The sequence below is a fragment of the Eumetopias jubatus genome, unplaced genomic scaffold (genome assembly GCF_037043125.1).
Source record: "Eumetopias jubatus isolate StellerSeaLion01/CBP00866 unplaced genomic scaffold, mEumJub1_p1.0 scaffold_4, whole genome shotgun sequence".
NCBI lineage: Eukaryota > Metazoa > Chordata > Mammalia > Carnivora > Otariidae > Eumetopias > Eumetopias jubatus.
Genome location: NW_028274810.1, coordinates 75,343,847 through 75,371,348, shown reverse-complemented (window position 1 = coordinate 75,371,348; position 27,502 = coordinate 75,343,847). Strand labels below are relative to the sequence as shown.

Genomic DNA, 27,502 nt, shown 5'->3' with positions numbered 1-27,502 from the left:
CTGGCCGCACTGGCCTCTTTATCCGGGACCTGTGAGACTACGGCTGGGATACAGAGGTCTGGGAACACAGAGGTTAATTTTCGACAAGCACAGGTTCAGTGGAATTACGTGAGCAATAGCCTGATCCGAATGAGTTCCAGAGAAAGGGAGGGAATTGGGAGACGAGTGCAAACAGCACTTTCTAGGAGCTGTGTTGAAAAGGACACAGAGAAATGAGGGGTAGCCAGAGAATCATGTACAGTCAAGAGAGATCAAGAAATGATCTGGTAGAGAGGGGAGAACTGCTGGTGCACGAGGGGAGAATTACCAGAGTGACATTCTTGAGTTGATGAGAAGATATGGCGCTTGAAACAATGAGGATGGTTTGTTCACAGGACAGGGGGAGAAGGCAGAGCTTGTGTGCGGAGACAGAAACAGGCCGATGGATACCACACTGGGAGCTCAAGGAAGTTCTCCCGATGGCTTTTATTTTCTCAGTGAAATAGGAAGCAAGACCACTGCTGAGAACGAGTATGGGGGAGGAGAAGGCAGAGGTTCGAAGAAAGAGAGGAAAGGGTAAAGTGATCATCCAGAATACTGAATGGCTCATTCTTGTGTCTCCTGCAACATCTCTATTACTTCAGCAAGTATGTTCTCAGTGTCTATCATGTCTCAGAGCTAAGATAAACACCAAATGCTTCTTGAAAGAATGTGTGGCCATAGCACATCTTCAAATACATCCCAAGCATGTTTTAGATTTGGAGCTGAGTGCAGCTTGGGTAGCTTGGCAGGGTAGGAGCAGTGGTGATCCAGATTTGGAAGCCAGAAGCTCTCTTTGGGCCACTGAAGAAGTCTCCTAACTGGTTTCTTGGAAACCATTTGTTTGAGTCGTTTTCCTGAAAAACAAACTTGATCATGTCACAGCTTCCCTTTAAATCTTTCAATGAAGACTACAAGAGCTTGTGACAAATTGCTTCTAGGGAAGAAAACAGGAACATTGGGGTACAGAGGTGAGAAATTTTTCAAGTGTATCCTGTGTAGTGTTTGGAGGAAAAAAAAAATTAACCATATGCATGTATTCACTATTCCAAAGAAAAACAAAATCCCCTCCTCAAAAAAATTTCTATGGCTTTCCACTGCCTGTAGGAGAAAGAAAATCCTCTACTAAGTCTATAATGCTCTGCATGGTATGGCCATGCCCACCTCTCCATGCTGATCTCATAATCTCTCTTCCTTTGGGTTTTCCCGACACTGCTACACTGGCCTTCCCATTCAGCTGTGCTAGACGCTTCTAGGCCTCAGAGCCTTTACACAGGCTTTCCTTTCTTCCTCACTCATTCTTACTCCCAACCTCTCCCTTCCCTTTCTTTGCCAGTAAATTTCAGTTGTCAGCTTTAACCTACTTTTCCAGGAGAGGCTCTCTTGCCTGCATCCCCGATCTACACCAGACTTGGTCAGTTCCCACACTGGATACTCCAGCAGCAAAAATTTATGAGAATCACGATGAAGTGCAATTAGCCGATCACTTTGCCCCACTACGCCCCACTACACCAGGACAGGGTCCTCTGGAGCCCAGCACAGTGTGTGGCACACAGGGGGTGCTCAGTGAGTGTTAGCTGGACGAAACTATATCTCTGGCGCCTTCTCCATCCAAAGCAGCCGCCCTCAGGGCAGATGAGGGGCAAGGAAGCCAGAGGTGGAAGGAGTCCGCGCCCAGCTATCCTTCTAGGCTTTCCCATTTAGAGACCAGCCGGGGGTGACACTACCGGTTCCTCGGTCCAGAGGGCGTGGCGGGAGAGATGGCCTGGGGTCGCACCACCAGCAGCCGTGAACGTGGTGCTCACAAGGTCGGACGGTTCAGAGACATGGTGTGATGGATCTAGCCTCCTCTAGAAGGCTGCTGGAGCCAGACGACATATTTGCCAGGTGTGAGTCCAAAAACGGCCTCTTCTGCAAGAGAGGAAGCCTGGACCACCGACTGCGGACAAAGGCTGCGAGGCAGAAAGGCCGCAACCAGCCTGGTCTCGAACTGCCGCGCGTCCAAGGCGTCAGCTGCGCTGGAACAACCCCGCACTGCCGCCCACCGGGACGAGAAAACGCGTCCCCCGCACGCCTGCGCACTCGGGGCCCTGTGCCCCGCGCACCCAGACCCCGCCCCGGGGAGGGCCCGCGCGCCCGCTCCGCCTCCCGCCTCTGCGTGCGCACCGCCTGGAGCCCGCCTCCGTGAAAGACTGCCGGGCGCATGCGGCCGGGCTGGTTCACTGGCGGCCCGGGGCCCAGCGCGCGCGTCGTACCCCTAGCTCCTTAGCTGACGGCAGGCCTGTAGGCCGGCCTCAGGTAGGCTGACTCCAGGGATCACGGGGGAACTGTTCTCCCGTGCAGGAATCGGCGGCGCGAGCTGAGCCCGGCGCGGGACAGCCACACCGCCGGTTGACAGACACCGTTTCCACCAATCAGGGTGAGGTGGCTCGCAGGCCTGACCAATGGGCTGCATGCCTAGCGGGAGTGGGGCGGGCGGCGAGGCCGGCGAGGAGCCGGCTCCCGCGCGCGGGGCCGCGTGGCCGGGAGCCGCTAGGAAGCCGGGCCGCAACGGGCGCGGGGCGGCGGGAAAGGCCGCGGGGCCGGGGCCGTGGGGGCCGGCAGTGCCCATTTCAGCGCGGCCTGGCTCGGCTGACCCGGGGGCCGGGGATGACGCGTGGGACCGGCAGGGCCGTAGAGGCGCGGGAGCCCCTCTGCTCAGCCCTCCCGGAGCCTCCCGGGCGGCCGCCGCTCGGTGGGGACCACCCCGGCCCTCGCCCCTCCGGGCCTGGCACACGGCCTCAGCCTGGCTGGCAGGCGGTTCAAGGTCCGAGACGCGCCGCCGCGTGGGGGATGGATTCGGCGGCCTGGCCACGGCCCCTCCGGCGCGCCCCGACTCCCGTGGGCGGAAGGGGCCTTGCGGCTCGCCCGCCCGCCGGGCTCCGGGTGCGGCCCCTCCGGCCCCACAGCCGGCTCGCTCCCCTCCGGGCCGCCCGGAGTGAGCATGCTGCGTTTTTAAAGAAGTTTACTACGTTTGCGTGGCACACTTAGGTCCACACTCATTATAATGTCCAGTCCTCAACAGTCCTGGTGACAGGCGATGCGGGAGATTCTCACCCCATTTTACACATGTAAGGACCCGGGCTTCGAGCAGCTTGAGTGACCTGACAGGTCTCAGTACACAAGTGGTAGGCTGGAGGTGGTTCTCAAAACATTTTTTAACAACAAAAAAGCTTTTCTTCCTTTCCATCTTTGTTGAATTCTTCTGATGCATTTTTTTTTAAGATTTTTTTATTTTTAAGTAATCTTTACACCCAGCGTGGGGCTTCACCTCAACAAACCCCCAGATCAAGAGTCGCATGCTACACCAACTGAGCCAGCTGGGCACCTTCTTTTTTTTTTTTTTTTTTAGAATTCTTTTTTTGTTGTTGTTTTATAAAGATTGTATTTTTAAGTAATCTCTATATCCAAGGTGGGGCTCGAACTCACAACCCCGACATCAAGAGTCGCTTGCTCTACTTACATAGCTGGCCAGGGGCGTCTGATGCATCTTAATTTATGTTCTGTGCTCAAAAACCTTCTGATGTGTCCATTGCCTTCAGAATAAAGTTCAGATAGGACACTCAAGTTTCCCCATAATTTGGTCCCTTGCTTATATTTCCAACTTCTTTCCCACTGTCTTCCGCCTATGTCTCCCTGTCTCTTTTCTTGGCCCTACCTCTGTTTTCTATAGATGGCCTTCACCTTCCTGTTCACTCTGTTCCCTTCCCCATGCTTTATGTCTTACAGTGAGTCCACTGCAAGTCTCTGGTCAACAAAGCAGGAGCCTTCTGGATCCTCTCCCTGCCTCAGTTTCTCACACCTTCTTCTGCTGGGCCATGATCTATACCTTGGTCTTGTCACTGAAAGCTTTCAGCTCTCTCTTCTCCAAGTATGCCTTTCATATGTTGTCCCTGTTTCCCATCATCACTGGATTACTCATTTATTTGTAAATGTTTTTTTCTCTAACTGGACTGCCAGCAGCTTGAGTTATGAGCCCAGATCTGATTAAGTTTTGGGGTCTCTGCTCTTCCCATAGGCAGCCTGAGGTGATGATCTCTGAAAATGGTTCGCTATTCACTTGACCCAGAAAATCATGCAAATCAGGAGGTTCAAATCTTTGTGTTTACCTTAACACACGTGAAACTGCTCAGGCCACCAAGGGTATGCATATCCAAAAAGACACCAAGTATCTGAAGGATGTCACTTTGCAGATGTGACGTGTGCCACTCTGTTGCTACAATGGTGGAGTTGGTAGCTGTGCCCAGGTCAAACGGTGGGGCTGCACACTGGGTCACTGGCCCAAAAAGAGTGCTGAATTTTTACTGCACATACTTAAAAATGCAGACAGTGATGCTGAACTTAAGGGTTTAGAGGTGACAGAGTAGTGTCCCCCCTCAGTGTCGTCATTGAGCACATCAAGGTGAACAGAAGCCCCAGGATGTGGTGTAACAGGGCTTGTGGTTGGATTAACACATACATGAACTCACCCTGCCACATTGAGTTGGTCCTTCCTGAGAAAGAGCAGATTGTCCTTAATCCAGAAGAGGAGGTTGCACAGAAGAAAAAGATCCCAGAAGAAACTGAAGAAACAAAAACTTAACAGCCTGGTAGGAAATTCTGCATAAAATAAATGCAAATAAAAGTAAGAAAAAAAGAAAAAAATCTTGTGGTCCCCAAAGTGTGTAGCACAGTAGCACCTACATGGGGGGGTGGGGTCGGTCACTCATCAGTGTGAGTGAGTGTGTCCTGTCAGCCTCTCCCACCCGGTCTTTGAGCACAGTGGAATCTTTACTGCCAGGCACTGGGGGAGGCTGCAGGAATCTCCCCTCAAGAGAGCTGTTACCCTCTTAAGTAAAATTGGGGCAAATCAAATGCAAATGGATGAGAAGAGTCTTCTGGAAAAGTAACGTGCTCCATAACCCACTCGGACTTTCTAGGAACACCTAAAATTGAGTCTGAGACCGGTTATAGTGTCAGGGATATACCTGATTAGAACACATCTAAAATGTAGCCACGTCTAATATTCATGTGTCACTAAGGAGCCATTTGACTGTGAGGTGACAAAAGTAGTATTCTCCCCCTCGAATATTAGGGAGTTGGGGTCAAATTAGTTTGGGAAAACTGTATACTGTATACCCATTTGGGGAGCTCACAGTGTGCATTAACTTATTAAAGGCTACTGGAGGTCTGGCATTAAACCAACTGACTGTTTAACAGCATTTCTCTGATTTATATGTCTGTAAAAGGCTTTATGGGAACCCCATATACATTTTGCAGAAACCAGGGAGCACGCTTTTGGACATGCTGTAACAGGATAGAAAGAGCAAGTCATGGTCTGGGTGTCTTCCTTGCTATCCAAGGGGGAAGTCCTTTTGAGCATTCTTACTTTGCCAAGTGTATTCGTTCCTGCCTTGGGGAGGAGTCGGGCAGGGGAATGCTTGAAGCCGAACCCCCCAGGTTCCTTGTTCCTTTCTTAGCTTATTTTTATTATAATTTGGCTTCACATGAAGTGTTCCCGGAGGAGGAAAATGTCCTGACCATGCCAAAGCAAGCATTCTCTTCTACTTGGAGATTGTCACAATCTCCACATTTGGATTTACCGACCAAGCGATGTGTCTGGGCCTCTGAAGCTAGGGGCCAAGTGATGAATTCTCCCTGGCAAGCCTGTTGCGTTCGCCTCACGTCGTGCCTCCGTCACTCCTGCCTCCATCCACTCCTTTATTTCTCACCACATCTGTTTCCTCCTCCCTGGACACAGCTGCGCGGCTCGTTGGATTTAATCGAATCTGTACTCTCTTTGAGTCCTCTGCCCATTATGTGCTTCAGGCTGGTTTGGTATCTGATGTTCTTTTCCTCCAGTATATACAGTTTCTCCTCACGGCACACCTGGGTGAGATTGCTGACAAGGAGTAAGTTGTTAACAGGAGACAACGATCTCTAATTAAAGGATTTTTAGGCTTCATTGCAACTCCTTTTAAACGTTGAAGTTCCTTTATTCTGTCTTCCAAAACCTGAAGAAGCTGTGTTTTCTTGCTGATACATTGTAGGTTAGCCAGAGACGTTCTGTCTTTTCGTGGGCAATCGGAGTGCTCATCCAAGGTTGAAATCTTTTTTTCTTCCCGTGCAGGGTAAATAATGAGGTGCCTGCTTCCGTACCCCAGGGTCCGGTGGTTATGTCAACCAGCATTTGGGGCATAACGTTTTTATCAACAGAGCTGTTTTTAAATTTTTACATTTTGTTTTTTATTAGGTTGTCTCTCAAGGTTGTTAGTTGTCAAAGCTTTAAACAAAAGCTGCATTATTAGACTAGCAAGTTGTTTTTCAACTCCTGTTTGACTAAAGCCATTCAGTGATCCCAGGGAGTGTTTGTTAGGGTCCCACAGAACAACCTTCTGGAGTCGTGTGGCCGAGAGGGAAACAGGCTCCTGGAGGATGCAGAGCTAGCCTTTGAACTGAGATATGTGTGCTTTGTGGAGATCTGGCTTACTTGTAATTTTTCCTTCTCCCACTCCCAGGTCAAAAAGTAAAATGAAGTACATTCTAGTTACTGGTGGTGTTATATCAGGAATCGGAAAAGGAATCATTGCCAGCAGCGTGGGCACAATACTGAAGTCATGCGGTTTACACGTAACTTCAATTAAGATTGACCCATACATTAACATTGATGCGGGAACATTCTCTCCCTATGAACATGGTAAGCACAATGCATTTCTTTCTTTTATTAAAATAATAATTGTGGAGTAGGTGGAAGAACAGGGTCAGCCCTTGGAAATTGTGTGTATTTTGCATAATGTAACTTGCATTTTCTGCCTTCCAGAAAGGTCCTTGGTGTAGCAGAATTTGCTTTTCTCACCTAGACAGAGAGGAAGCAGAAATCTAAACAGGCAATGTAGCGATCAGAGTCTAGAGGTTTCTGTAATAGAAACCTCTGTCTGAGGGGGAAAAGAAAAGAAGACCTTTCTTCCTTTCCCATTTTTGAGCTCGTCTCCTATTGTGATGGTAAGAATGAACCATCGTGGGCAAAACTTCTAGAACGATGTTTCAAGGAATGAACACTAAACAAAGGAATGGGGGAAACTTTGAGTTTCACAACTTTGGGACTAAAGTGTAGGCCAGATGTTGGTTTTTTCTAATCAACAGGACCTTAATATCCGGTGTGAGTTCTGAAGGAAATCATGCTTTTTATCCCGTCTGAAACCTTTTTCTGCTCAAGTAGGAGGCTTTATTGAAAGTTCTTTCTCTTTGGGCAGCAGACCCCATACTCCTGTAAAGCTCCCTATATCCGTGGCCCTGGAGGCTGTTTTCCTTCCGCCCCATGGTCTCTCGTTACTTCCTGATTCAGACGGAGCTTGTTGGTAGACTGGAAGTATGCTATTACCTTTTGGAGAATGGTTGGTGATTTTTCTTTCTTTTGTGTCATATTTAGTTTTCTAGAAATAAATTTGTCTGCTTCACATCAAGGTAATGCAGACGTTTCTATCCGCGTGTTTACATTTTGAGACTCATGTTTACCCTGACGTATGTTTTTCACTTACCCTGACCACGTGTGCTGTTCATCACAGGTGAGGTTTTTGTGCTGGATGATGGTGGGGAAGTCGACCTTGACCTGGGGAACTATGAGCGCTTCCTTGACATCCGCCTCACCAAGGACAACAATCTGACCACTGGAAAGATCTACCAGTATGTCATTAACAAGGAACGCAAAGGAGATTACTTGGGGAAAACCGTCCAAGGTAAAACTGGATTTGCCTTCAAGGTGTAAAAAATCTTAACCAGTTTGCTTTCTCTTGTGTGCAGAAATTTACTTTCTATGCAATTTCAGCCTGAAAGTGTCAAGGTATTGTTACTGACATATGCCTTTGGTTGAAAATTCAGAGCTGTATGGCTGTTTACTCAAAAAAATCGCGTGAGGAAACCCCCTGCCACTCTGTGAATGGCACTGGAGCTGTGAGCCCCTCGAAGGATGTGAGTCCAGAGGGCTGCTGTTTTTATGCGTGAGGAGTATGTTGTTGAAGGCAGCTAGGTCAGGGCAGCAAGCCGGATGGTGTGTATATGTCATGCATCTGGGGCTGATTTCAACAGTGGTAGGAAGAGAACGTTCTTTGTGCATAGTGGTCTGCAGGCATGGGCGCACGTGGGCCTGGGGGAGTTGGAGAGGCGGGGCTCCAGTCCTCCTGCACCCTCAGAGCCAGCCAGCTTCACTTGTGTCTGTCTGTTGCCCTGGAGTTCTCCACCACGTTCACTTGGGAAAATTGCCACTCTTGAAAGGTGGGGTTGGAAAACCACTGGTCTAGTGTAATGGCGGAAGTCCAAATTGGGAGGGTGGGGTGCTGAAAAGTGTCTTGTCTCTGAGTTATGAGAGTGAATCTCTTGGCTTAAGACCTCGCTGAACTGAAAGCCGAGGGTCACATTGACAGCCAGCTCTAGTCTGGGGCCGCCCTGGTCCGATTCGGAGCGCACGGGGTCATGTTTAGATTGTAGCCCTGCCACTTACCAGCTTTGTGAACACAGGCAGATTGCTGAACCTCTTTGGGATCTGGTTCCCTTTTCTGTCAAACCAAGATAATACCTGCCCTTCCTGATTGTTGGGAGGGCAAGAAAGTCTCTCTGAGTTCCTGACACATAGAAGGGGGATCAATTAGGAATTAGGATGATCTCGATCAGTTTGTTGTTCTAGGCCTCCAGTGTATTCATTCGTGTATGCATTCATTCGTCACATATTTCTTGAATACTCAACTGTGGTCACACCCTCCCTGGCACTGGGGCTACGTGATGAACAAGACCAGCGAGACTGTCGCCCCCACGGAGGCCAGCGTGTGGGAGACACAAAACAAACTGATGAAACAAGATGTCTGATGAGAGCTGTGAAGGAAGTAAATAGTGAGAAGAGAGAGTGCGTGGGGACAGCCTGTTTGGACAGGTGGTTAGGGGGAGTCTCCACGAGGGGGCATTTGCCCTGAGAGGCTGGCCGGGGGCCTGTGGAGGAGGGGGCAGAGCCCGCACAGGGGCTCAGGCTGTGGGCGCTCTGTCAGGGAGGTCGGGGGGGAGGGGGGCCCTGCAGCCAGGTTACACAGGATCTTCTGGGCCATGGCCGCAGAGTTTGGATTTTACTCAAGAGCATTGGGAAGCCATTGAAGAGTTTAAAACAGGGGAAGGGGGAGCTCTGTTTTGCATTTTTAAAAGATCCTGTTGGCTGCTGAGTGTAGAGTAGATAATGAATAGCCTTGTGCCTGAGGCCCTGCTGGTTAAACAGGCAGGAAGTTAAACAGTAATCCCTGCCCCTGAGGAGCTTGCCTCCTGAGTCCTACAATGAGGATTTTAACAAGTGTTGAGCAGTAGCTGGCTTTACCGAGGGGCACCGGCCCGTGAGGCACTCTGCTCAGCATTTTACCAGTGGTGTCGCATAAAATTCCCACAACTTTGAAGTAGAAACTGTTACTTCCACTGAGCGGGTAGGGAAATTGAGCTTAAGAATAGTTAAGTGATTCACTCAAGAATCGGGACCTGATGTGTGGCAGAACTGAGGTATGAATCCAGACATTCTGGCCCCAGAGGCTGCGCTCCTGACCACCCTGCCCTCCCGTACTGTCTCTTACCCCGGGGCTGTTTATCCTTTGGTACGCTGGAACATCCTGGAACAGGGGCCTGGAAAGCACCCCGTGTGAAGTGGCTGCCTTCAGCAGTAAGTGGTGCGGGGGTGCAGCCGGGGTAGTCTCTGCACAGGGTATAAGGGCTCTGAGTGGGTTCCGGACACACTCTTGGCCTTACCCTCTTGTGCGTCCAGCCACAACTTGGAAACCTGGAAAGGAGGCCGCAGGGAGTGTGAGCCCAGAGATTTTTAAATGCCATTTAAGAGTGGTCTCAACAGGGGCGCCTGGGGGGGCTCAGCCGGTTAAATCATCTGCTTTCGGCTCGGGTCATGATCTCAGGGTCCTGGGATCGAGCCCCACATTGGGCTCCCTGCTCAGCGGAGAGTCTGCTTCTCCTTCTCCCTCTCTTCCTTCCCCCTGCTCGTGCACTTGCTCTCTCTCTCTCTCTCTCTCTCTCTCTCAAGTAAGTAAACACATCTTAAAAAAGTGGTCTCAACAATATTTTTATGACCCTATCACTACTCTAGGCCAAGAGTGCGGCACGTAAGCGTGTCTGCCTCCAGGGCGCCTGGGTGGCTCAGTCGTTAAGCGTCTGTCTTCAGCCCAGGCCCTTGATCCCAGGACCCTGGGATCGAGTGCCGCGTCTGGCTCCCTGCTCAGCAGGGAGCCTGCTTCTCTCCCCCTGCTTGTGTTCCCTCTCTCACTGTCTCTTTCTCTGTCAAATAAATAAATAAAATCTTAAAAAAAAAAAGTGTGTCTGCCTGCACCAGTGCTGACAGAAAAGTGTAAGGTATGTATTTCTTTTCTCTTTTCCAGTTGTTCCTCACATCACAGATGCAATCCAGGAGTGGGTCATGAGACAGGCATTAATACCTGTGGATGAAGATGGCCTGGAACCTCAAGTGTGTGTCATTGAGGTTTGTATGAGTCTTTTCTCACCAAATGTACACATTCACCTCCTTAGTCTACCATCAGCACCTGATAAGACAGTGCCCCATGAGGCCCTTGACCCTCCTCACTGCAGTGGGGCAGGTTTGGGCACAGTGCTAGTTATGGGAGTGGCCACGACATCGAAAGCAGTCCTCCGTGCAAGCGATTGTCCTCTTCAGCCTGTGTACATTTGCTCACTGTGGACTGTCCCAGGAAGGGCGGCCGGACACATTTTCCTCTGTCTCTTGAGAACGTCAGCTGACCTTCAGCTCTCCTCTGATAGGAACGTTCATCTCTCTGAAGGAGCCCCAGTGCTTTCAGTTTCTTTATACCTGTTCTGCCTGCTGGTCCTAGCTGTTGGATCTGTGTTCCTACAGAAATAGGGACTCAGAAATTCCAGCAGTTTGTTTATAATGGATACTTTTTCATACAAAAGTTATTTACGGCTAACTAAGTAGATCAGATTTCGGTTCCTTTTCTTCGTTACTTTGCATAAATAAAATTTCTAGTGTATCTTTCACCTGATCTTTTTCTTGGCCAGATCTATAACCTTGGGGTATGGAGAGCCTGTCCAGAAAAGTAACCTTTCAGCATAAGAAAATGTCAGTTACTGCCAAGTGATTTAGCCGGGCGCAGAGAGTCCACATTTTGCTGTTTCTGATCACCGGGCTGAGATGATGAGGTGCATTTGTTAGAAAACTAAAGCACGAGAGGAACCTTTAGTGCTTGACCTCTACAATAACTTTGTTCTTGTAGCTCGGTGGAACGGTGGGAGATATAGAAAGCATGCCCTTTATTGAAGCCTTCCGTCAGTTCCAGTTCAAGGTCAAGAGAGAGAACTTTTGTAATATTCACGTCAGTCTCGTTCCTCAGGTAAGGCACTCGAGTTTTACTTTGGGGGGATGGAGAAGAAAGAGAAGACGATGGCTTTCATCCCTTACCTGTTTTAGATACGTGAGGTGCAGGGAATAAAGATCTTCTTTGTGAATTTAAAATGATTTGTAATCATACTTTTTTGAAAAGATCAGATGGAAAACGTTTAGAAGATTAGCCAGGGAAGTTGCATCTGAAGATGGTGGGTTGAAAATGTCCATTGTCTCTACTACATGGTGAAACCCTGCTATAATTAGAGTAAAGGGAATTTTTTTTTCTTTTAAAGAGAAACACAAAGATAGATAATATGAAGGAGTCAGTGGGAACGAAACATGGGAACATGTAGAAAGTGAAGTAGCGGACATGGGAGAGCAGAGTTGTGAGCCTGTAGCAGGGCCGGCTGAGAAGTAGCCCTGTTTGCCCTGCACAACCCCCAAAGGCTCAGGAAGGGGCAGCGCCGGGTGCACTGGGGGGCTGGGGGGCAGCTCATGATAACTGCTATTTGAGAAGCAGCTAGAACCCAGCATCTCCTTCTCTAATGTGCACACTTGGACCTTTCCCACCTTGGCAGAAGACTGAAGCTTTTTCTCTGGAGAGGGATTCTAGATGTGCAGATACTAGCAATAGTTAAGAGGGGTAATACTGAAGTAAAACCATGGGGGTAAGCGCACTTTAATGCTGTTGGGACACCCTGCTTTCTTCTGCCATTCAGTTCCCAGAATCATCACAGCCAGGCTTGGACTGTCCACGTGAAGTTCACGATGGGGTCTCTGACTAGCCCAGGAGAAAACGCTCTGCCCTCAGAGGCTCCCCAGTGAAATAGTGAGGACCCCAGGGTCCTCCCGCCCACTCACTCAGAACTTCCAGTTAGCTTTTAAATGTCAGCTGGTGGCCAATGATCACCAGACATTTGGAGAAAGCACCTAGATGCGCAAGAAATCAAAACCGCAGGACAAAGGGGAACTCACAGAAAATTTCGGCTCCAGAGGAAGCCGGAAACTTAGAAACCAGAACAACCTGTCATTAATGTCCTCAGAGAGTCAAAGGGGAGATAAACTGCATTCATGAAATAAAATTTGGATACCCTAAGAAGGGGGCATTCAGAGAACAGAAAAGAGTTCTTGGAAATTAAAAATGGGATAGCAGGAATGAAAAACTTGAGAGAAAGAAGGTGGAGGAACTAACCTAGGAAGTACCCAAGAAGATCAAGAGAGAGGAAATGGGAGAGCAGGGGTAAGAGAATGAGAGGACTGGGCTAGAATTTCCAGAAAATACTAGAGAAACAGAGAGGGACGAGTCATCAGAACCAAGGGTCAGCATACTGTGCCCACAAGGCCAGATCAGCCCACCCCGTTTTTGCAGATAAAGTTGTATGGAAATACAGCCGTGCCCACCTGTTTATGTGTTGTCTATGGCGGCTTCTGTATTCAAACAGCAGAGTTCGAGTCCTTGTGACAGACTGTATGGCCCATAAAACCTAAAGTACTCATTACCTGGCCTACAGGAAAAGTTTTCTGATCCTTTGATCTAAATAATTCAAGGAGATTTCAGGATGTTAGTTTCTAGATTGAAAGGACCCACTGAATGCCCAGCATATACTGAATGGGAAATGACCCACAGCAAGGCACATCACTGAAATTTCATAATCATGGGGCAGATATTCTAAAAGGCTGTAAAGAGAAAAACCAAGAATTAGTAAGGCGTTACACTTTCTAAGCAGCAATACTAGAAGCTAGAAGACAGTGAAGCTATTTCCTTACAAGTGCTCAGGGAAAAATGCTTTCCAGCCTAGAATTCTGTACCCAGCAAATCTGGGAAGTGTGAGAAGAGAATAGAGATAATTTAGTACTTACGAAACTCAGCATGCCAAGAAAACAGAAGAGAAACACCAACCAAGAAAAACAAACCAAATTTGGACAGAAAGGAAAAGTATGGTGCATGGTTTACGATGGGCAGGATTTAAATACTCAAACGCACGTAACACTGGAGAGATAACCATGAGATGGGCTGTAGGCACAGGACAGGTGCTTATGTAGTAGAGAGGGTTCCTCCTCTATCTAACAGGGGAATCAATAGGAAATGTCTCAAACTACATGTCAAGAAGTAGCATGAAACATACCAGAAGGATCATTTAAGAGTGGGAGAGTGGCTCCCCTGGGGTTTGGGGAAGGGGAGGGGCTCAGTGGGCGCCAGTACCACTGTCGTTCGGACGGGCCTTGTGGAACTGTCTGACTCTAAAATACATGTACACGTGCCTTTGACAAAAATGCAAACAATTAGACACTGATCAATAAAAGGGGTTCAGAGAAAATTCACGCTGAAAATTCTTTATCCTAGAGAAAGGAACTTTTTTTCCCCTTTTGTAAAATAGCCAAGTTCAACAGGGGAGCAGAAGACCAAACCCACCCAGAATAGCGTTCGGGAGCTCAGAGGGCTTGGGCTTTCTCCGGATCTGGTAAGATTTTATGATTCCCTGGTTTCAGCGTGATCTTTTTTTTTTTTTTTAAAGATTTTATTTATTTATTTGAGAGAGAATGAGAGATAGCACGAGAGGGAAGAGGGTCAGAGGGAGAAGCAGACTCCCAGCTGAGCGGGGAGCCCGATGTGGGACTCGATCCTGGGACTCCAGGATCATGACCTGAGCCAAAGGCAGTCGCTTAACCAACTGAGCCACCCAGGTGCCCCTCAGCGTGATCTTGTATGCCTAATTAAATCTGTGTACCATGTGACTTCACTTATATGGAATCGAAAAAACAAAACAAACAAAAACCAGAAACAGACCGATAAAGACAGAGAACAGACTGGTGGTTGGCAGAGGGGAGGGGGTGGGGGGAGGGAGGAATGGGAGCCGCAGACTTCCGGTTAGTGAGCATGGCATAGGGTATAGAGTCCGATCGCTGGGTTTTGCTCCTGAAACCCATGTAACATCGTGTGTCAACTATACTTCAGTTAAAAAAAAAAAAAAAAAAAAAAGATAAAACAGAGGAAGGAGGGAAGGAAGGAAGGGAATGAATGAATGAATGAATGAATGTATGTATGTATGTATGTATGTATGTCTGCTCCCCGGCAGATAAGACCTTTGTTTTGTTGGCATGCTTTTCGATGATGCTGGGGAAATGGTTAGTGCTTTGAGCCTCACGGGCATGCATGAGGTCATGCCTTGTCTCCCCTCTGCGTCCATCATTCCCTGTCCCTTCCCTCCTACCCAAGCCTTTACCTGAGGAAAACCCCAGTTGGTTCCTGTAGTTCGTGATCTGCGTGTTCATCTGCACCGCCACCCTCTTACGTTTCTCCAGCGTGGGATTTTAGGAATTTCAGTTTTGAAAACAGGTCCTGTTTTCATAGTTGGCCTGCATTGTGCTGGAGTTAACATTTTCATCCGGCTTCATGGGGTGATGTCTATTTTCATTTCAGTCAGGAAAAAACCCCAGCTCCATAATCCCTTTCTTCTGTCTGAATGTCTTCCTTTGTTTACTGCCAGGTTGTGTGCAGGTGCTCAAATCCTCTCGACACGTCAGTGAAAGAGAAAATCTCGATGTTCTGCCACGTCGAACCTGAACAAGTAAGTCGAAATTCCATCTTCTCGTCAGTCGTGGTTTGCTTCTGGTTATCCTGAGGTCTCTTAGCCACTTGGCTTCACGAAGCTTGCTGCTTACTTCACAGTTCGAGACAGTAGGCTGTTCCCTGGAACTGATGCTGTTGGTCTGTGGTTTTCTGGACATACTTGACCTCTCCGGTCTCTTCTCTCCCACTCCTTGTGCCCTTCGCTCCAGCCACACTGCATGGTGTCCCCTCCCTGTTGGGCTGGCTGTCTCCTAATCATTTTCATCCTCCAGGCCTCAGTCGGGACACAGTGTTGTCCTAGAAGCTTTACCTGTCAGACTGCCTCCCCCTCAGACCTCAAGGTTCATCCTTCTTGGGCAACCTGTGTGTCTCACAGGTGCTGGTGGTGGGCCTGTTACACTGCCCCTCAGAGAGAGAGAGAGAGAGAGTGTGTTGGTGTGTGTGTGTGTTGGTGTGTGGTGTGTGTGTGTGTGTGTGTGTGTGTGTGTGTGTGTATGTGTATCCCCGTCCGTGTTTGTCTCTACTCGTAGACTTAGCTTCTTGAAGGCAGGGACCACTTCATTCAGCTTTATATTCCTGGTGCCTAGTGTCTAAGGTGGCATTGGCTCTAAACCTATTTTAGTCTTTTCCGTCACATGTCCTCATGGAGGGTACCTATTAAATAGGGAATTCAAAAATTTGGGACCTGTTCTATGTCCAGTGTGGGGCACGGTCGGGAAGGCCTGGTGTATGACTGCGGGTCAGTCAGGTTGGCTGAAGGAGAGGAGCAGGGAAGTTGAGGTCCAGGAATTTGTGATTAGGCTGTGAATGGTTTGCTTTGCTGCTGGGTTACTGAGGATCAGGAGATGAAGCAGGAGAGCCCGACTGGCCTAAGGAGGAGAGAAGGAAGGAGCAGTGTTGACATAAGAGCAGTTCATTTATGAGACTACAGGGGATATGGAAGCGAGGGTCGTTAAAGTCACTGGCACTGAAGTGAAGAGAGCAGGACAGCCTCTGACCCCCCATCTCTGCGAGCACTCAAGTGTCTGGGTGTGAGCGTGGCCCGGGGCCTGAGATCAGTGTTCCTAGTGTGCTTCCCAAGCTGGGAGCTCTCTTAGGAATTCTGCTTCCTGCCAAATACAGATCTTTGACTTAACGATGGGCTAAGTCCCAGGAAACCTGTTGTGAGCTGAAAATATCCTGAGTCGAAAATGCACGAACACACCTAGCCTACTTTAAATGTGCTCAGAAGACTTACATTAGCCTACAGGAGGCAGGATCGTCTAACACAAAGCCTGTTTTACAATAAAGTATTGACTGTCTTGTGTCATTTATCGAACACTGTACTGGAAGTGGAAAACAGAGTGGTTGTATGGGTACAGAACAAAGCATATTGGTTGTTTACCCTGGTGATGGTGGGGCTGACTGGAGGCTTCGGCTTGCTGCTGCGGCCCCACATCATGAGAGAGTGAACGGCCTATTGCTAGCCTGGGAAAAGACCAAAATTCAAAATGCAGAGTACCCTTTCTACCAAATGTGTGGTGTTGTCACACCATCCTAAAGCAGACATTGTAAGTCGGGAGCTATCTGTATGTAGAGCATCAGAATAATTTCATTGTTAGGAACAACCTTCTTAGGCATTTCATTTATTTCAGGTATTTCTATCCTAGTAAGTGAAGGTAATTCAATTCTGTGATAGGATAGGTTATAAAAAAATGCTATTAAAAATGCGACAGGTGTTTCTAGATTTAAGTTTGAATTGCAAATCTTTCGCCTATTTTTTGAGTTGCTTATCTTACTGAGTTATAGGAAAATTCTGTATATTCTGAATAATAGTCTTTTGTCAGATATATGATTTGCACATTTTTCTCCAAGTCCATGGCTTGTCTTACCTTTTTAATGCTATCTCTTGGAGCACAAAAGCTTTTACATTCTGATGAACTCCAGTTTATCCATTTTTCTCTTCATAGGTTGTGCTTTTGGTACCCTGTCCAAGAACTCCCATTTAACAAAAAGATTTGGTGTTTTCTTCTAAAAGGTTTATAATTTTAGGTCTTATATTTAGGCCTGGGATCCATTGTGAGTTAACTTTTATGGATAGCAACTTTCTAATAAAAGTTGAAATTCGTCTTTCTGCCTGTGGATAGCCAGTTGCTCCAACTGCTTTCGTTGGAAGGACTGTCCTTCAATAGTAATCTGTAATTTTTTTTTTTTATTAAAGGTGCTTTTTTAAGGTTTCTTTATCTTTGTAAAGTTTTTTTTCTAGGATTATTTATAGTTATTCATAATTTTTGCAACTATATGAATGGCATATTTTTAAAAATGACATTTCCTAGGAGCCCCTAGGAAAAGTTGAGCGTCTGACTCGATCTCAGCTCAGGTCTTGTTCTCAGGGTCATGAGTTCAAGCCCCATGTTGGGCTCCACGCTGGGCATGGAGCCTACTTAAAAAAGAAATTACATTTTCTAATTAGATATAACCCATGTATAGGAACCCTGCTGACTTCTGCTCATTGATCTCAAGCCTAGCAGCCTTGCTGAAATTCTGCTAGTTCTGTTTGTTTACATGTAAATTCTAAGGGTTTTTGTGGATAAGGAATAAAACTCTATGCAGTTCTTGGCAGTCGTTTCTTATTTTCCAGTTCGTATGTATATATATGTGTGTGTGTGTGTGTGTGTGTGTGTGCGCGCGTGTATGTTTCTTATTTAATCATAATGGGTAACATCTCTAGTACATTACCGAATAGATGTAGTGATAGTGGCCAGTTTTGCCTTGTCTCAGACTTTATAAAGATTAAGCATTAATATTAAATATTGAGAACCAAATGATGTTTGCTGTGGGCTTTTTTTTTTCTTTATGTTTTTCACATTTTCCCTGATAGTCCTAATTCACCAAGAATTTTTACTATGGATTGGTTTTGAATTTTTATTAGCTCTTCATCCACTGAGGCGACTTTTTTTTCCTTTTTTAATCTGTTCATGTAGTGAATTCCACTGTTAAATATCCTAATGCAGCGGTTTTCAGATTCAGCCTGAAAAACTACTTATGCCTGCCTCCCCTGCCCACCCCGAGGTTCTAGTTTATGTGGCGTGGGGTGCACTATGGGCTTGTGAATTTTTAAAAGCTCACCCAAGCGAGTCCAATGTACAGCCAAGTTTGACAGTCACTGTTCTTGGGACAAATCCTACTTGGACATGAATTTTTTCTTTTTCTTAAACTACATTTATGGTTTGGTTTGTGATTTTTTTTTTTTTTTTTTTTTTTTAAGATTTTATTTTGGAGAGTGAGGGTGGGCGGGAGAGGGGCAGAGGGAGAGAATCTCTCTGCTGAGTGCGAGTGCAGAACCCGACATGGGGATCAATCCTGCGACCCTGAGATCATGACCTGAGCTGAAATCAAGAGTCGATGCTTAACCGACTCAGCCACCTAGGCGCCCCTGATTTATTTTTTTTTTAAAGGATTTTTGCAGTCATGTTCATAAGAGATTAGCGTCTAATTTTTTATTCTGTACTTGAGTCAGTTTTGGTAATGTTTGTTTTTCTAGAAAATTGCCCTTGCCATTTTCAGATTTAGAAGTTATTTTCTGAAGGTGATATAGCCAGTAGGAGGCTGCCAGCCCAGTTCATTTTTGTTTGTTTTTACCCGTTTTTACGCAGGTGATCTGTGTCCATGATGTCTCATCCATCTACCGAGTCCCCTTGTTATTAGAGGAGCAGGGAGTCGTGGACTATTTTCTCCGGAGACTTGACCTTCCGATCGAGAGGCAGCCACGAAAAATGCTGATGAAGTGGAAAGAGATGGCAGACAGGTTTGCCTTGTGATAAGGAGCTGGAGTTCGGACCTTATTTCTCTTTTCTGGAGGGTCTCCGGGAATTTGCTTGTGCTGTCAGCTCCTGCTAGCAAAGGACTCAGTGGTAAGAGAGGCAGAGACAGGCTCTCAGCCCTCAGGTCGCTGTACCAGGGATGAGGAAGTCCTGGCAGAGCTGAGCTCAGATCACACACCTGTGGCCTTGAGTCCCCTCGACTAGGAAATCCGTGTGAATAGGTGTCCAGTGGCCGCAGGCGAGCTCTTGTATCTGAGGCCTGCCCCACTGGCTGACCGTGGCTGGCACACCTGGGTCCCCTCCAGATAGCTGAGCCGGGTTTGGGAATGTGCCGCTCACCGCCCACCAGAAGAGGATGCACAGGGGTGTCCAGTTTTGTGTTACTGCTGCTGCCAAAGCTCCTTGCTTTGAGAACCGTCCCCATTCCTCTGAAAGTTCAGCGATGCTCTGCATCGCTTCAGAGGTGTGGGCGCAGCCTCAGAGCGCGGGCTGCCCGCCACCATAGCTGGACGGGGCCGGGGCCGGGGCGCTCCTGCCTTGCTCTGTGATAGGCGTTTTCCTTTGGACATTCTCCCTTTCAGGCTTTGTGCATTTTCATGTATATCTATAGGCAGCCACAAAAATGGCACACGGCTCTGGGATCTTGTTTTCATACAATATTACAAACATTTTTGCTCTGTTATTAATTACACTTTATGCTGAAGATTTTTGGTGACTATAGACTATTGTGTTAATGTCCTAAGATTTATTTGACTATTCCCTTCATCACATTAACTCCTATGAATTGTCTGTTAATTTTTTTTGCTCTTTGGGGATTTTAATTTTTAAGAAAAACTTTGTGTGAGATTTGGAAGCTTTCTTCATGCTTCATGCTTCACGTTTCTTCACGCCCGGTTCTTAAATCCTACTTTCTTTACAAAGCCTGCCACGTGGATTTGAAAGTTGCTTCTTCTTTTCTGTTCTGTATGTAGGACTCAGATTATACCTGTTCCCATTATATGCTTCCCAGAGATGTTTTTCTTCTTTTTGGAAAGCAATTTTGATCTCGTGGTGGTCTATACATTGTATTCTAAATACTTTGGTGTTTCTTGGCCTTTGTTTGATAGATATGATCGCTTGCTGGAGACCTGCTCTATAGCCCTTGTGGGCAAATACACCAAGTTTTCAGACTCGTATGCCTCTGTCATTAAAGCTCTGGAACATTCTGCACTGGCCATCAACCACAAGTTAGAAATCAAGGTAAGGAGGGGCGGCACGCGTATAGCTGAGGCGTGGACAGGGAGGGTTTCTGGATTCTTCATAGATGCTATAGGCATATCTGCTTTATATTCTTGGAACTCAGCATTTCTTTTTAGGAATAGAAAGGATTCATGGTTGGCTTCCTGGCTTTGAGAGAGAATAGCAGAACATTTTCAGGAAACAGTGAAGGGGAGAGATGGTCAGGGTAGTAGTTGCAAAAGAGCGAATGGTTGAATCTGTGTATCAGGTGACCACGTAAAATTGCGCCAGGGGAACGGGGAGCCCTGGTGGACCAGAGGCACATTGCTGTTCCACTTACTGGGTCTGTGAAGTACAAGTGCTAATACCCACCTCCGAGAGCGGGGAGGTTTCTCTGAAACATGCGTCTGGTTGCCTGGCCGGTGCCTGGAACATGGCCGGCACCTGTGAGTAGTCCTGCTTGTGTTCTGCTCCGTGATGTGAGGGGCAGAAGCCGAGCTGACAGACCATCAGGGCTTGGCTCCTGCTTGTCTTCTTCAGGCGCTGGAGTCTTGAGGTTCAGGGCTCAGATTCTGGCTGGCCTCACCACTGGCGTTGGGGTTGGCCGCCTCCTCCTCCAGGTGTTTCTCAGCGTTGTAATTTAGTTTGCTTTGTACTGAGGAACAGGTTCCTGTAGAATGACCTACTGTATACGTTTTAAGAATTACGGGATCTTATTACGCTTCCCTGACTTACTTTTGCTCATTCTTTGGCTCATTCATCTGTCGTATGCACTTGGACATAGTTTGTGCATCTCATGGTAGATGGTGGGGGCCGAGAGGTGAATGAGTCCGTGAGGTCTCGAAGGTGTGAAGGGAGCACACAGGAAAGGGGGGGAACCTGTCTGGGTAGATGTGTGAGGAGGGCAGACGTCCTCCAAGAGGGACTCTGGGAGACTTTGGGAAGATGGAGGAGGCAGAAGGGAAGGGCATTCAGACAGAAGGTAGAGTGTATCCAAGGGCTTGGAGATGGGGAATAGTTGTTACTCAGTGGGTGGAAAAGTGAACTGGGGGATGTCTGGAGACAGGTCTGTGAGGTCATGAACCCTGTTGCCTGGCCCACAGCTGGGTCTTCCCTGAGGTTCGGGGAGGTCATTGCAGGGTATTGGGCAGGAAGGAGTAAGAAAAAGATGAATGACGTAAGAAGGGGGCAGAAGGTCTGAGTGGACACTTCCATGAAAGCTGCACCTGATGTATGTGAAAAGGCAGTCAAGGGCAGTGCCTTCGGTTGTCAGGGAAATATATGCACATTAAATCACTGTGAGACACTGACACCCGCGGAGAGGAGCAGAGAGAGGCCGAGCGTGCTGGTGAGGACGGGGAGCTCCGTGCCTTGCTGGTGGGCCGGTGAAATGGCAGGACCGCTGAGAACACAGCCTGGCGCTTTCCTACAAAGGGAAACGTGCGCTTACTCTGGGACCCAGCACTTCCAGTCCCTGATATCTACTCTGAAAACACATGTCCACAAAAAGTATTTTTTATACAAGAGGACTGTTATTTTCATAGCCGGAATCTGGAACCAATCCAAATGTCCAGCGTGAGTTGGTATGTACGTTGTGGTGTATTTCCACAGTGGGAAACAGCTCAGGGATAAAAAGGAATAAACTCGTGACACACACAGCAACAGGGATGAATCCCAGAAACATACTGAGCCAAAAAAGACACAGCCCCCACAGACACAGAAGGCTGCGTGGTGTGTGTTTTTATTTTCTATTAAGTTCTAAAAGAAGCGTCTGTGGTGATAGAAAGCAGAGCCAGGGGTGTCTGGGGCAGGAGGCGGAGAGGAGGTTGTTTGCAGGGGGAGGGCAGAGGGAACTTTCTGGGGTGACAGTCATTTTCTTTATCTTTGATTGAGGTGGTCGTGACACCTTTGTGTGTATGTTTGACAAAATTCATCAGAGTGTACACTTAAAATGCTTGGATTTTATCGTCTGTAAGTTATACTTCAGTAAAGGTGGAAGATGGAAAGCAGTCTAGGTGGTGGGCTGGGGAAAAATGCATTCTGAACAGAGAGAACGCTTTATTTTATTTATTTATTTATTTTTTTCACCTTTATTTTTCAAGATTTCATTTATTTATTTGTCAGCACGAGCACAAGCAGGGGGAGGGGCAGAAGGAGAGGGGGAAGCAGGCTCCCCGCTGAGCAGGGAGTCCGGATGCGGGGCTCGATCCCAGGACCCCGGGGTCACGACCTGAGCGGAAGGCAGATGCTTAACGACTGAACCCCCCAGGCGCCCCCAGAGAGAGCACTTTAGACTCACTCTAGCAGGCTGAGGGTAGAGCCAGTGGAGAGCCGGACTGGGGAGGCAAATGATTTTTGAAGGCAACATTTGTATTTTAAAATATAAGAAAGAATTTAAAGTTTATTTAAAAATTATTAAGTTTAAATATATGAAGATTGTAATTTTGAAACTTTATTTTTTATTTTTCTATTTTTCTAAAGATTTTATTCATTTGAGAGAGAGAGCACAAGCATGAGCATGGGGAGGAGGGGCAGAGGCAGAGGGAGAAGCAGGCTCCCCGCTGAGCTGGGAGCCCGATGCGGGGCTCGTTTCCCAGGACCCCGGGATCATGACCTGAGCTGAAGGCAGATGCTTAACTGGCTGAGCCACCCAGGCGCCCCTAAAACTTTATTTTAAAGTGAAGAGAGACAGGGCATTGACAGTATCATTTGGTAATTGGGAAAATGCAGCGCTGGAGTCATGGCCTGCTTCTTTTCTTCCCTGCCCAAATGATCCCCAGTACATAGATTCTACCGACTTGGAGCCGAGCATGTTGCAGGAGGAGCCCGTGCGCTATCACGAAGCCTGGCAGAAGCTCTGTAGTGCTCAGTGAGTAGTACACTCTGCCTTTGGTTTCCAGGGGTCTTGGGGTAGGGAGGGAGGGGCTTTAATGAGCAGAGCCCTGTGCTTTCATGTGCTAGTAGTAAGTAATCTGCTTTTTAAAGATCTTTTAATTTTTTTTTTTTAAGATGTTATTCATTTATTTGACAGCGAGAGAGAGAACACAAGCAGGGGGAGTGCGAGAGGGAGAAGCAGGCTTCCCGTGTAGCAGGGAGCCCGATGTGGGGCTCGATCCCAGGACCCTGGGATCATGACCTGAGCTGAAGGCAGACGCCTAACGACTGAGCCACCCAGGCGCCCCTAAAGATCTTTTAATTATTGAAAAGGCTACAATCTGTGTGATTTTTTTTTTTTCAAAGATTTTATTTATTTGAGAGCAAGTGGGAGAGTGAGAGAGAGAGAGCATGAGCAGGGGGGAGCAGCAGAGGGAGAGGGAGAAGCAAGCTCCCCACTGAGCAAGGAGCCCAGTGCAGGGCTCGATCCCAGCATCCTGCGATCATGACCTGAGCTAAAGGCAGACGCTTAACCAACTGAGCCACCCAGGTGCCCTACAAATCTGTATGATTTAAGCCTTACAAAAATACAGCTTATCAGTATAGTTGAATCTGAAGGAAACGTGTTCTGATTTTATGGACGTTTGCTGTCTTGTGTCTCCTGATGAGGCTTATTTAAAGATTTTCATCTGGAACATTTGATGAGGACCCATCAGCAGAGTCTCTTAGTTTGTTTTTGACAGCTGTTGTTTATACTAGTAAACAATCAGCAGGAAACTCTAGCTCTCTGGAACAGTGGCATGTTCTAGAGCCCTACAACTATGACTGAGGCCCCTGCTTGGCAGACACTCTCAGTTGATAGGGAAAGTGCTCCCTTCCCACACAAGGGAGCGCTTTAAGCCAAGAAGTAAGCAGTTGCATATGTATTAACATATATTGACAATTATGAAAGAATCCATGTGTGCCATCTTTTTTTTAACTGGTAAGCACTTAGTGCACATTTTCTAAGCTCACAGTGTTTGCGTTCAGCTCACTGGCTGTCTCGAAATCACCTCATAACCCCGGTAGGAAAATGCACGGAGCAACTTTGTAGCACCGTTGTCTTGGGCATGTGGCTCCTTGGGCTGGTGGTAAGAGCCAATCGCCATGTGCTGTGCTCTCTTGTACAGCGGAGTGCTGGTTCCAGGGGGATTTGGTGTTCGGGGCACAGAAGGAAAAATCCAAGCCATCGCCTGGGCTCGGAAACAGAAGAAGCCTTTTTTGGGTAAGGAGTAGGAAAGATCAAGAAAAGGTGCCACACGGGAGCCTGTGAGTAAAACGGAGGTTACCGGAACCAAGCACGGATGCCGTCTTTCTAGATAGCAACTCAAGCAGAAGCCGTTTTGGTCCTGTTTGGGAGAAATTCAGACTCTCTTAGCGTGAAAAGTTTAAGGCTTGTACACCCATGTGTAGATGTGGAATTGGGGGAGGATGAAATAGCAATCAGGAAATCTTGTCCATTTGCGGGATCCAGCTGTTTGGCAGGACACGTGATGCTGAGTTTCACATCCTCACTTGGAATCAGGCAAAGTGATTTTGGATGCTTCCCGGTGCTGCAAAGTTTAGCAGTTTTCAACTGATTGATCAGTTGTAAATGGGAACTTAATGAGAGAGAATAGGAAAACTTGAATTGTTAAGTATGAATGGAATATTGTGTATTTCTAAAATTGAATAGCTTATAAAACCTGGGATCTTCACATGAGAAGTTTTTGAAAGCTTAGACCCAGTTTTTTTTTAATAGAAAATTTTAAAAATTTTATTATGTTAATCACCATACATTACATCATTAGTTTTTGATGTAGTGTTCCATGATTCATTGTTTGCGTATAACACCCAGTGCTCCGTGCAGTACATGCCCTCCTTAATACCCATCACCAGGCTAACCCATCCTCCCACCCCCTCCCCTTGAGAACCCTCAGTTTGTTTCTCAGAGTCCATCGTCTCTCATGGTTTGTCTCCCCCTCCAATTTGCCCCCTTCATTTTTCCCTATCTACTGTCTTCTTCTTTTTTTTAACATATAATGTATTACTTGTTTCAGGGGTACAGGTCTGTGATTCATCAGTCTTATACAATTCACAGCGCTCACCATAGCACATACCCTCCCCAATGTCTATCACCCAGCCACCCCATCCTTCCCACCCCCCACCACCCCAGCAACCCTCAGTTTGTTTCCTGAGATTAAGAATTCCTCATATCAGTGAGGTCATATGATACATTAGACCTAGTTTTTGAAAGCTGATAACAGATAAAACACAGCAGGGGTGCTTGTGGGTAGCAGGAAAGTATGAGAGTTTGTGGTGGTCATTCTGTGAGCAAACGGTACGTGGAGTCCAGCACAGGCTGGTGGGAAATGCAGGAGCTGCCTTTTCCATGGAGCTTCATTTGTGTTTTCTCTTCCGCCTGCAAGGTGTGTGCTTAGGGATGCAGTTGGCGGTGGTTGAATTTTCAAGAAATGTGCTGGGATGGCAGGGTAAGTGTTCATTAAAAACCTTGTTAAATCCTTGCTGAAGTGTTCCCTGGAGGGCATGAAGCCTGGCGCCCACTGGGTGACTGGGGGCCCTGGAGAAGGCCAGGCCTGGCTTCACGGTACCTTGTGGGGTACAGTAGAGGGGAAGTGCCGTGTGTACGGAGGGAAAGTTCCACTCCTCCGTGTAGACCGCAGGAAGGAGGGGTCACAGCCGAGCAGGCAGCCTGGCTCTTTGCCCCTGCATTTCCAGCTCCGGAGCTGCCCGCCTGCCCATCAACGTAGCCACCATCCCTGAGCTGGCTGAGCGAGGAGACTCTGGCCTGCGTGAGGCTGTGCAGTTATGAACTTGGGCCCCGGAGCTGGTCAGACCTGGGCTCAACTTCTGACTCTCCCTTATTGGGGGTGGTTTTAGATAAGTTACTTAGCCTTTCTGGGCTTCTGTGTCTTCTTTAAAATGGGGTGATAGTGGTACCTGCTTCTCATGGTTGTAAGAAGTGAATGAAATAATGCATGTAAATAGTCCCAGCACGGTGCCTGGCAAGTAGGAAATTCTCTGTGCCTCGCTAACTGTCCAGGCCACCCAAAAACTCTGTGGCTTCCATCAACGTTTTAACATGTCTCAGAGTGCCGTGGGGTGAGTGGACTTGGCTGGCTGGTTTTCTCCTCCCTGTGGTGCATCTGATCATCCTGCTGTGCATTCAGCTCTGCTCAGCAGGGACCTTGAGATGGTTCTCTCCATGGAGCAAGGCTCATCCTGCACTCATTCAGCCGAGACATCTCACAGCGAGGCGACCTACTGGCTTCCAAAATGACAGGCCCGGTGTGCAGGCACTTAGCAAGCTTGCTCATGTCCCAAGGCCCAGCGCAGCTGGTGGGAGAGGGGACCACACAGTGCGACTGCGGGGGCAAGGCTCATTGGGACCACCGATGGAAGAGCCCACACAGCCCCTCTCGTCTCTGTAGCCCAGCTGACAAACACGAGGATTTCAGAAAGACCTTAGAAGTTGTAAGATAAAGAAACCAAGCATCCTGAGGAATGTGAAAGCAGTCTGGCTCCACGAGGGACGAGTGGCTCTCCCGCGGCCAGCTTACTGTTAGGGTTGGGCTCCTCGTAGATGTTTCTGAGAGGCCGCCTCCCACTCACCCCGAGGGCATGGTGGCCATTCTCCAGGCTGCATGCCCTTTAGTTCTGGCTCCTGAGCCCCTGGCAGGTGCTGTCCTAGCTGCCCGCCGCCCTAGAGCTGGCCCTGTGGGCACCCTGGACCCTCTCCCAGCTACAACCTGTTGCCCACTCGGGTCCCCAGGTGGTTGGGGGACCTGGTGACGAACTTACCTTCAGCTGGGACCTGGGCCTCGTAAGGCCCAGGGGGGAAGGATACCGGGCCTGTCACACACAGGGAGCCAGGCTGTACCAGGGACTGCATTCTTTTCCTTTTAGTTTTTAGTGGTTTTGCTTATGGCTAGACCATAAATTCAGTAAGGGACAGGAAGGAAGATCAGTGAATTCCTGATTGAGCTGCTGCGCGAGGCAGTTGGGCAGGGCGACACGGAAGATGCCAAGGAGGAGAGAAATGTGTTGTCCATCCTGGAGAGAGACACTCTGAGACAAGCAGGGGGGAACTGAGACAACAGCGTACGAACTGTCATAAGGAGGCAGTATTTAAATAAAGATGATGAGGTTGTGCCACTGGTTTCAATTTCCCCATTTTGTGCGGCTTGTCTTCCAGAGAGCTCACAGATGGAAAACATTCACCCGTGTGTGTGCATTGAGTACTTCGTATCTTAAGGTTACCCCTGGTTTTTGTTGGAATCACTGAACGGTCACTTTGAATTGGGGAGGGAAGTTGTAGTTTAGAGCTTAGGAATGATGCTCGAAAATAATCACTGTTGTTTGTAACTATTTTCATAACATAAGTACTTCGATTTTTCAGATGCCAATTCTACAGAGTTTGACCCTAAGACCAATCATCCTGTGGTGAGTCCAGTGTTTGAACCTCATGAGGACTTAGAAAGGGCACGGAGGGGGCATTCATGAGAGCGCTCAGCGCTCAGACACAGGAAGGAGACCACTGGGTCCGTCCATGGAACCCTCAGACCAGATGGG

The 27,502-nt window shown here is 47.9% G+C and overlaps 1 protein-coding gene across 3 annotated transcripts in view; it reads left to right on the top strand.

The window, feature by feature from the left end:
* Positions 1-2,199: 2,199 nt before the first annotated feature.
* The window catches only part of CTPS1 (CTP synthase 1), a 31,241-nt gene continuing 5,938 nt past the window's right edge, over positions 2,200-27,502 (top strand). Inside the window, exons 1-13 of one of the 3 annotated variants that reach the window (XM_028123423.1) lie at positions 2,200-2,316; positions 6,555-6,733; positions 7,602-7,772; positions 10,446-10,546; positions 11,316-11,432; positions 13,804-13,887; positions 14,914-14,994; positions 18,632-18,783; positions 19,906-20,038; positions 22,798-22,886; positions 24,061-24,155; positions 25,339-25,401; positions 27,330-27,373. In XM_028123423.1, coding sequence (XP_027979224.1) covers positions 6,568-6,733; positions 7,602-7,772; positions 10,446-10,546; positions 11,316-11,432; positions 13,804-13,887; positions 14,914-14,994; positions 18,632-18,783; positions 19,906-20,038; positions 22,798-22,886; positions 24,061-24,155; positions 25,339-25,401; positions 27,330-27,373 — 1,296 coding nt within the window. In that variant the 5' untranslated portion in view covers positions 2,200-2,316; positions 6,555-6,567. Of the gene's footprint in view, positions 2,438-6,554; positions 6,734-7,601; positions 7,773-10,445; positions 10,547-11,315; positions 11,433-13,803; positions 13,888-14,913; positions 14,995-18,631; positions 18,784-19,905; positions 20,039-22,797; positions 22,887-24,060; positions 24,156-25,338; positions 25,402-27,329; positions 27,374-27,502 lie in introns of all 3 variants that reach the window. The other 2 variants (XM_028123422.1, XM_028123424.1) reach the window with 2 other exon arrangements.